At 38.4% G+C, this 10,632-nt stretch overlaps 1 protein-coding gene and 1 pseudogene across 1 annotated transcript; both read right to left on the bottom strand.

The window, feature by feature from the left end:
- Positions 1 to 1,188: 1,188 nt before the first annotated feature.
- On the bottom strand, positions 1,189 to 2,494 carry LOC129356579 (gastrula zinc finger protein XlCGF57.1-like; annotated as a pseudogene).
- Positions 2,495 to 4,810: 2,316 nt separating this feature from the next.
- LOC129356581 (actin-binding Rho-activating protein-like) lies at positions 4,811 to 10,460 on the bottom strand. The gene is given in 4 exon segments (XM_055026163.1): positions 4,811 to 6,942; positions 8,911 to 9,061; positions 9,064 to 9,249; positions 10,009 to 10,460. Coding segments are annotated over 4 exon segments (1,191 nt in total). The 5' UTR covers positions 10,379 to 10,460; the 3' UTR covers positions 4,811 to 6,458.
- Positions 10,461 to 10,632: the final 172 nt, after the last annotated feature.

The following is a 10,632-nucleotide window of genomic DNA, read 5'->3' as shown; positions in this document are numbered from 1 at the left end:
ATTTTTGATAATAAGTGTATTAAGATAAACATCATCCATCCCTCACACTTTCTCTATACAGAATAGAATAATACAAATTAATCCCTCAAGTCCAATCTTGTGAGAATGTTCTGGAAGGGAGTCCATGTCCAGTCAAACTGTTAATGCATGAAATTAGTCACAATGGTCCACAAGAGCACTGAGAATGGCAGTTGACCTTTTCACTGCTTTTGCAGAACAATGTTCAAATAAATCCCAAGAAGCATTAAAAGCACAATATTATAACATTAATATGAATGCTACAATAAGATTCTGGAACATTGAAACTTTGTGAGACGATTACTTGTTATAATGCATAAATGAATAACGCTTAATAAAAATGATTAAATTTTTAATCCAAACAAGATAATTACTTATTGTAAGGCATGAATATATTTGTAAGCAAAACAATTACAAAACAACAGCAAGAAAATCTCTCAAGGAAACTGTTGGATCTGAACACAAAACATTTATCAAACATTTCACAATATGACGAAAGAGATACAGTTGAAGTTTTAAATGCAATAGAATTGAATGGAGAGCCAGCTTCAGGACGTCTGCTATCTCCGTCTCCAGGCCAGTTCTAACGTGCTCTCATACAACTCAATATTTATTACATTGAGGCGTTGCTTACAAATCATTTGTATAGAAGGAGACCAGATTTCAGTCACAAGTCTCTGCTCAAACAATGTTGTCATCCTGCATCCATGCAGCTGTTGTCTTCCAAGCACATTTTCGTAGCTCTTGAAGATCCTGTCTGTAAATTTCTTGAGGTTATAAAAACTTTTCTCTTGTTTCTTGTTTCTCTGGGCTACAAAACAAGAGTTTCTCAGGACTTCTAGTCTTTGATCCATTCTCCTGCTAAGGTGATAACATTTTCTTTCTGACTGGCATATTTCGTCTAGTCAAGCTATCAGTGTAGCTGCGGCTTCAGGCATTTTGCTTCTCAAATCGGCCTGCTTCCTACTGCTACAAACACACATCCTTGGTGCAAATAAATATCACATTTAACAACTTAATTAAAAAATTTCCACCACTTTATAGATGTAAACCCTCCAGTAAATAACACATTTTTATTACAATGACATTTATAGTGAACTTTTAAGACTTTTCACCAGTGTGAATCATCATGTGCCGAGTTAAATGCTGTTTTCGACAAAAACATTTTCCACAGTTCACACATGAAAACGGCTTTTCACCAGTGTGAGTCATCATGTGCCGAGTTAAATGCTGTTTACGACTAAAACTTTTTCCACAGTTCACACATGAAAACGGCTTTTCACCAGTGTGAATCATCATGTGCCGAGTTAAATGCTGTTTTCCACTAAAACTTTTTCCACAGTTCACACATGAATACGGCTTTTCACCAGTGTGAATCATCATGTGCCGAGTTAAATGCTGTTTTCACTAAAACTTTTTCCACAGTTCACACATGAAAACGGCTTTTCACCAGTGTGAATCATCATGTGCCGAGTTAAATGCTGTTTTCCACTAAAACTTTTTCCACAGTTCACACATGAAAACGGCTTTTCACCAGTGTGAATCCTCATGTGCCGAGTTAAACAAAGTTTAATTCTAAAACTTTTTCCACAGTTCACACATGAAAACGGCTTTTCACCAGTGTGAATCCTCATGTGCCGAGTTAAACAAAGTTTAATTCTAAAACTTTTTCCACAGTTCACACATGAAAACGGCTTTTCACCAGTGTGAATCATCATGTGCCGAGTTAAATGCTTTTTGACTAAAACTTTTTCCACAGTTCACACATGAAAACGGCTTTTCACCAGTGTGAATCCTCATGTGCGAGTTAATTTCTGTTTTAGACTAAAACTTTTTCCACAGTTCACACATGAAAACGGCTTTTCACCAGAGTGAATCATCATGTGCTGAGTTAATCCTGTTTTTGACTAAAACTTTTTCCACAGTTCACACATGAAAACGGCTTTTCACCAGTGTGAATCATCATGTGCCGAGTTAAACAAAGTTTTTGACTAAAACATTTTCCACAGTTCACACATGAAAACGGCTTTTCACCAGTGTGAATCATCATGTGCCGAGTTAAATGCCGTTTTTGACTAAAACTTTTTCCACAGTTCACACATGAAAACGGCTTTTCACCAGTGTGAATCCTCATGTGCTGAGTTAAACAAAGTTTATGACTAAAACTTTTTCCACAGTTCACACATGAAAACGGCTTTTCACCAGTGTGAATCCTCATGTGCTGAGTTAAACTCTGTTTATGACTGAAACTTTTTCCACAGTTCACACATGAAAACGGCTTTTCACCAGTGTGAATCATCATGTGCCGAGTTAAATGCCGTTTTTCACTAAAACTTTTTCCACAGTTCACACATGAAAACGGCTTTTCACCAGTGTGAATCATCATGTGCCGAGTTAAATGCCGTTTTTGACTAAAACTTTTTCCACAGTTCACACATGAAAACGGTTTTTCACCCTTATGAATTCTGATATGATCACTGACAGCATATTGGCAGTCAATTGTTTTTTACAGAGACACTGATAAAGGTTTTCTTCTGTCCTGATGTTGGTTCTCAGTTTCATCAGGCTTTTTAAAGATGTCTTGGTTTCTGTTTGGTTCTGATTCAGTTTGGTATGTTTGCTCATCAACAGGAACCACCATGCAGGTATCAGTCTCCTGTTTTAATGCAATCAGCTCTTCACCCTGACTGCAGTAAACTTCTTTCTCTGCCACTTTTATCTGATGATCTTCTGGCTCTTCCTGTTCTTGTTTCACCTGCAGAGGTTCTAACTCATCCAGAGTGGATCTCCTCTCCTGGTTATAAACGTTACACTTCAGGGAATCTGGACAAGCAAACAGATAAAAAGAATAATTGTTAACTTTACTGAAGTAAATAGTAGAAATTGTTCACAGTTTAAGACAGAAATGAACAAAATAACATTGAAAATTCAACAGCGTAGACAGAGATACACATCAGTCGACAAATCCAGCTGACATTTGGAGAATTCTCAAATGAACTGATAAAAAAAATATTTTATTTATTACAAAATTAAACTTTGTAGGGATTATTGTTAGTATTTAATAGTAAACTGTATTATTTCAATACATTACTTCTTTTATTACTTTGAATAATAGTTAAATCTAATTTTCGTGCACTTTAAATCCTTGTGGTTGAGTTATAAACATGAATTTATTTGTAGGTTAATAGTTGTTTAGTTTTGTTCCTTTCTTATTTGCTTTTCTAAGTTAGACAGGAAGCGGCCCGCCGAACGATTTAGCCCGGCCCGGGGTCTAAATGCCCCCAGCCGGACCATTACCATTGAAGAAAAAATTAATAAAAATGGCCGACACCACGACATCTGAAGACATTTTCCGCTCTGTTGTTGGACCGTCCCGCGCCGTAAGCCTGGCTACTGATGGTGCGCCGTCAATGATTGGGAAAAAGACAGGTGTTGTGACAAAGTTCAGAGAGAAAGTACAAGCTGCAAATAAAGGGGGGAGTTTTGGACATTTCATTGTATTTTGCATCAGGAAGCATTAAGCTGCAAGTCGCTAAAAATGCACCATGTAATGGAGGTGGTTGTCCGAACTGTAAATTTCATCCGAGCCAGAGCTCTCAGTCATTGTCAGTTTGCTGAGTGAAATATTTCTCATGCATGCAATACATGTTATGTGTGAAAGTTTTTCTATATGTATATATTTTATGCATCAACAAGAAAGGCGACAAATGTACTTCATCAAATGTCTGTTTAAAACACCTGACACTTAAAATTTCAAATGTGTGAAGCTCGCGAATTTGTTCAAATTGCTTCCCAGATGTAGAAAATTGATTTTAAATGATTTCTTAATTTTTATCTGTTCACTGCGTGTGACGTTTACGTCGCTGGGCGCCATCTTGTATGGCAACATTCCAAAACAAACCTTTTCTGATGGTTTTATAGCGTTTCCGCTGTATCTTCCTCTTCCATAATGCTGAAAAGCAGTTTGAAACAAAGTGGGCTATATTGTGAAAAGCTTCTCCCAGAAGCCCCAAAAAAAACGCTACATGGAAAAAATATCTAAAATTGGACAAATCGACCCATTAGAAATAAAGAGTTGGAGCAGAGACCCTGATCATCCTCTAATAACAAGATATAAAGACTTTGAATTACTTTGGATTTACACATGTACAATGAAAGAAAATCCAGTTGTAAAAGTGCAACTAAAGTATGAAATATGAACAATATAAACCTAAATATGCAACTGCTGGAGATGCATCAGCAACTCTCGCGATAAGCGAGTTAGAAAACGGATGGATGGAAACCAAACACACAAATAGTGTTGCACTCACGAAACAGACTCTTCTTCACTTTCGGCAACTTTATTTGCACATGATGTGTGTATTTGTTTTGGGTCTGCCGTTACAAAGTCCCTTCCTCCAGAGATACAACGTTTTAACTGACTACTGACACTACTTCCACTACACAACGAAACACTGACGCAGCACAAAGCTCAGATTGTGAGAAACTCAATTTTCTCTCCATAAATCAGCCATTCTCATTGTGATGTCTGCGTTCATTTACCTGCTAACAAAACATTTATCCGGGAAAAGAGCGTTTACTAAAATGATCCTCATGCAGAAAGGTGCAGACATTTAGACCTTAACCTGCATCCAAACGCTGCTGTTTCCTACCTATTCGGTGTAAGATGATCTGGGGAGTCCGGGAGAAATCAAGCAGTCTGCGCTGATCATCCATCTCTTCCTCCGACTGGACGATGATTTCTTTAAACTCTGTCAATGTTTCTGCAGTTCACTGCTCGCTGATTCACTGGTTTAAGCTGGACTGGAGATATTTATTAGAGAAACACTCAAACATTCAACAAAACAAACCATGTGCTGTCCTCTTTGTCTTCTTCTGTTTCTTCTTCTACTTTTTCTTCTTCTTCTCCTTTACATTGTAACGGCAGTTTGCATCCATTGCTCTTGCACTACTGCCACCTATTGGATCCTCATATCTATGTCTCAAATTCTCATATCTTTGATTTACATATTTTCTACAACTTATTAAAACATGTTCCATAGAATCACACCAACTACATAAACCAGTAAGGTGGTGCGTTTTGGCCTTGACGGTGACGCCCCCTTTTGCTGTGGCTTTTCCCGTGATCGACATGGATCGATGGAGGGAGATCCAACCAATGTGACCTGACAGCAGCGACCGCAAAGCCTCGGCCACTGGGTTCAGTTTATGAAATTTAATGTTTTTATTTTAATAAATTATTATAAATTTGAAGTAGTGTCTACTTTACGGAGTGTCTATTTTTTTTTCTCGCAAAACTCGCAAAAGAAAAAAAATCCCCATGTCCCCTAGGGGGCTCCGTACTATTGCAAAAACGTACCTGTGACAAAAATCAGTTCCTGGGTGGAAGTCCCAGGTGGAGTTATTGACAACAAACAAAATAATTGTTTATTTTTACCATGGATTGCCTCACTAATATTTATTTAGTTAACGTTAGCTTATACACTCTTGCTACTGCACTAAATGGGTTAAATGCCATTGCGCTCTTTTATACTGAAATTATTCAATAAATGACCACCTTTGCAAGCCTTACTATAAAATATTGTCATTTTAAGTAGGGACCTTCGTAGTGATTTTAAATTATTCACTTTTGCTGACAGTATTTTGCTGTGTAACCAGATTTGCAGACTGTTTAACATTTTTCTGTTGCTCATTTTATGTCAGCAAGAGTTTTGCAGTTGAACCCAAAAGTTTCACGAAGTTGAAGTCGGTTTCCGATTCGGGAAATGGCCAAAAAGCGATTCCACCTGTAAATAAAGCGCAACTGATAAAAGTATCTGAGCTACTCTGAATGCTATGACACAGTATTAAAGCCATACGATTACAGGAATAAACTTATACAATTACCACAATAATCTCATACGAGAATAAAGTCCTCATATCTACAGAATAATATTGTATGAGAAAAAAGTCATAATAATATGAGAGCAAACTCATAATTTTACAAGGATATGTGTTGAGAATTGTCAAAATATGAAAATAAAGTCAATATGTTGAGTCTGAAGTCATAATACTATGAGACTGAAGTTGAAATATTATGAATGTATTTTTGGATCATTTTGACTTTTTTCTCGTACAACTTTATTATCATGTCATGATGCTATGACTTTATCCTTGTAATTTTATGATATTTTTCTCCTCATCATTTTAATTAATTATTCTTTTTTTCCACTTTCTTAGTGTGTTCCTAATAATGCAGATTATGGCAGTCCAAATGACCTCTGGAGACTTCAGTCAAAACATTCAGTTGCAGGTTTTGCAAAACTCATATGATCTCACAACACTGACAGAACATAAAAATCTTCAAGTATCTACTGAAAATAGCAGCAAACATGTTCTTGAGATCCTGGATCTCAGCTTTTCTCAGTCTTTTTTTTCCATCTGATGTCAGGCGTGAACCATCAGACCATCAGCGTGATGATGACTCCGTCATCCTGGCCCTGCCACAGCATCTCCCCTTCAAACGCCACCTTCCCGTGTTTCCGGGCTCTCATCAGAATCCCCACCACCTTGTCGGAGATTCGAACGTATCTGTCAAAAAGCTGTCCGAACGTGACGCGGGTCTTTCCGTCTGGATCCGGATCGGCCATAGTCCTGATCACGTAGCACATGTCGTCTATTTCACGGTGGATGTGCTGCTCGGCTCGTTTGGCCCTCTCTGCGGTCTTCGTGCCCTCCTTTGGACGTCCGTAGCCCTCCTCGCCCTTCTGCAGGCGCAGCGACATCGAGTAGTCATAGTCAAAGTATTCGCTGAAGGGGTTCAGCTTCTGGTTGACTGTGTGCTCCACTGCCCAGTTTTGCCAGCGACTCTTTAGATTTCCAACAGCGCTGTGTTTCTTGGAGAGGGCATTGATCTTGTTGGCATCCTCAGCTTCCTTTTTGTACCTGGGAGTCACATTGTATCCAATTATGGACAGACAGAAACATGAAAAGGCACTAAAATATGAACAAATGAAGCAGAGCTCCACAGGAAGACCTTGAGATTTTCTTTCATATTTAATACTTAAATGAGCTGTTTAATAACTTAAGGTAACGTGAATTACACAAAAGAGGATTAGGACCCTTTGAAAAATGACTTTTTTCAGATTTCTGCCTTTTGAAATAATCTCAAAAAATGAGATTATTGTTAGATTATTGTCAGAATTCTGAGATTAGTCAGACTTCCGAAAAAAGTCAGAGTCCTGAGATTGATGTCTGTAATCTGAGATTAAAACCAGAACTGAGACTGAAGTCAGACTTCTCAGATTAAATGTCAATAATGCTCCATCTAGCTCAGATTATAGAGTACTGCAACAAGATGAGATTATATTCCCCTGTGCACTACATTATGTCCTGCCATAATGTACATGAGTGGATGTGTTAGAATTGCTTCTAATTTAATGCTTGAAGTAATTGTTATTTATTTAAAAAATGCAGATCTTAACTGATTTATATAAGATGCTCCAGATTTTACGTGAGGATGTCAGATTTAAACCGACAACCTCTTCGTTTCTCATTGGACTGATTTTATGAAGTAGTACAGCTTGTAACATTTTATAAAAACTTCCACCTCCTGAAAATGTTTCTAATTCCATTCAACACATGAATACATAAGAGTATAATAAGGATGTCAAATGTCTGTCACTGAGCGAAAACAATGAGAACAAACTGTTTTATGGGACATACCAGACGGAAGTTGCAAGAACACTTTTTGGGAATGTTAAACTAGCTTTTGTTTCGGAAATGACAAAAAGTTACCCATTACGCTTCTTTAAACAGGTTAGGAATTGGCGACACAGCACAGATGTTACATGGACGTCACAAAATCAGTCTTAGTTCATGAGATTTTAGTCTGGTTAGTTCTGCCTGTCTGGAACTGCTTTAGGCCTCTTGTCACATTACGTTCAAATAAGCTGCTGGTGGCCACTCCACCCAAATCAGCGTTGATGCTCTTACATAAAAATGGCTGCAAACAGATGTGCAATTATCCAACCGTACATCTTTGAAAAGCAGAAGTGGAGTCTCCTGCACAATCAACAAGAATTCAGCAAGTGGTTTCTGGTAAGTGAACAACAAAACACTTGTCTTTTCCAGCAGCCATTGTACTCTACATATTACTGGTCCTGATATTGAAGAAAATTCTAGATTGGGTATTAGTGACAATGTGCCCAATCCATAGGGACAGATCTATGCACTCTAATTCTATGTTATGAGCTCTTAGCTTCTCTTTAGTATTTATTTGACATTATATTTAGAATTTATAATTGCACTTTATGAACTATTTGAACAAAAGTTTGTTGCAGTTCAGTTTTAATGTTTGACCAGGGTAGACAACCTATATTTAGGCCTGTTTTGTTTTATATTATTTATTTATTTTTTTTACATTTACATTTACTGTTACACTTCTAATTGCACCAACAAATTAAAGTTTTGTTGTTTTTGCATGTTTGACCAACATTGTGAAGCTAGCGGTGTATTTAGTTGTGCTGAACCGGTGCAGAGTTATCAAATAAATTTGTGATTCAGGAAAGAAAAAATGTTCCAAGTCAGTTTTGATTTCTGTATCGGATCGTTATCGACTGATACTAAACCTCAGAAATTTGTGTCGGTATCGGAAGTGAAAAAAGGTTTACAGCCGTAAAACCAGGCGCCCAAATGCTCCTGAGCTCTGCTTTGGTTGCTAGGTGACGCCCTGGGTTCCACTGGGGTTGCCAGGCAACAGTCTGGAGGTTTTTGAAACTGCTCATTTTTTCCTGACACCAAAAACACCAACTTATTGCCAAAAATGTGATTTTTTTCAAAGCATTTTTTAAAAACTCAAATAAAAGTATAAAACAGGTGAATTTTGCATAATAAATCCAGTTTAAATGAAACACGGTGCCAGAACTCACCCTGACTTGAGGTCTTTTTATCCTCACTGAGTCTTCGTCAGAGTCGCTTCTCTCCGCAGCCTTTGAAAACGTCTCACTGTGTCTCTGAGCAACTTGCTCCTCGACGCTCTCCTTCTCTCTGCCTCCTTTGTCTCCTTGCCTCCTCCTTCCTTTCCGAGCGTCCGCTCATTCTCCACCTGCTTCCAGCTTTTCGTCAGAGAGGACACCATGTTGGAGCACTTCCTGCGGCGCGTCGGGGAGCTCTTCTTCCTCAGCAGGCGGTCAATCTCATCACCCGAAGGAACAGATTCCCTTTTCAGCTTTTCAGCCAGGAAGCCCACACCTGAGTGACAGATCAATTGACAGCGCATACGAGAGAATCAATGTCAAATTTTATGGTTTTAGAATGGATTGAAGAAGTTGAAGAAAGTTAGAATTTGTTCAGACTAAAGTGGTGCGTCAATAAGAATTCACTCATAATTCTTATCAAAATATAAATTCAGATTTCAGGAGAAAGAATTATTATTCATGCTGGTCTGGATTCCTGCTCATATTGGAATTGCAGGAATTGATTTGACTGACAATTTTGCTAAAACCTCTATTGTGAGAAGTTGCTACTTTTACTTGGGTAACATTTCTGGATTCTCTACCAACTGAATGAAAAACAAACCAAAAATTCACCAGACACAGACCTGCAGTTTCTGTTCCAGTTTTATGTTTGTTACTAGAAGAAACTGATCAGGAACGGTTTTCTTTAGTCTGATTTTATTTTTTATTTTTTATGAATTACTCTCATTAAAATACTTTAGATTTTGTTTCACCTGATTGTGTAATTTTTAAATATGAAATTATTGATAAATTGATCAGTTACTCAGTAGTTGAGTAAACTTTTCACCAAACACTTTTTTTTTTTTACTCTTACTCTTACTTTTTACTTTTATGTTGCACTAGTGCTACTTGAATAAAACTTTTGGAAACTACCAACTCTGGTAATGATATTTTCTTATATTAATATTATGATCAATCTGGAAGGTGGCAGTAAAGCACCGTAGATTGTTTCCCAACCACCATTAAAAACAGAAGAAGAAGAAGAAAAAGCCACCTGTGATTTTCTCCTGGACGCCGCTGGACACCGTCTTCACCACCTGCTTTGTTCTGATGCAAGATGGCTGCCCGTTTGAGGTCTGAACGCCGTCGTCGCTGGGCGCTCCTTGAGATGTTCGAGTCTCTGAAAGTGCTTTTGTAGAGTGAGGCTCTTTAGGGGCCCATCTCTTTTTGGGTTCCCCTGGTTCGTCGTGGGACGACGGCGCCCAGCCGCTGGGCTCGCTGGCTTGTTTCTTCTCGTTTTCCGCCACCCACTGCTGCCAGCCGCTGGTCAGGCTGCACACCAGGCTCACAGCCTGCAGCTTCCTGCGGCTCTTGTTGGTTGAAGCTTTCCTTTCAGAGGTCTCACCAGTTGTTTTTTCAGACATTTTTCAAAGAATTCAATAAATAAAACTTTTTTGCATGAATTTCTGGAGATTTCTCTCCGTGTGCTGGTTTCTAGCCTCACGCTTGCAGCTGTAGCCTCTAAAATAGACACAGGAAACCGAAACATGACGGTGGAAAGTATTTCAGTCATCCCAGGCTTCCAACGGGTCATCTTACTCTGACCTCGATGACACCCATGGGGTCATGTTTCATCACAGATAGCAGAGCTTTTAATCAGCTGTAAGCAGGGCAATGG

Source organism: Poeciliopsis prolifica, unplaced genomic scaffold (assembly GCF_027474105.1).
Source record: "Poeciliopsis prolifica strain line A6 unplaced genomic scaffold, Auburn_PproV2 SCAFFOLD179, whole genome shotgun sequence".
Classification (NCBI taxonomy): Eukaryota; Metazoa; Chordata; class Actinopteri; order Cyprinodontiformes; family Poeciliidae; genus Poeciliopsis; species Poeciliopsis prolifica.
This window is presented reverse-complemented; position numbering and strand designations above follow the sequence as displayed.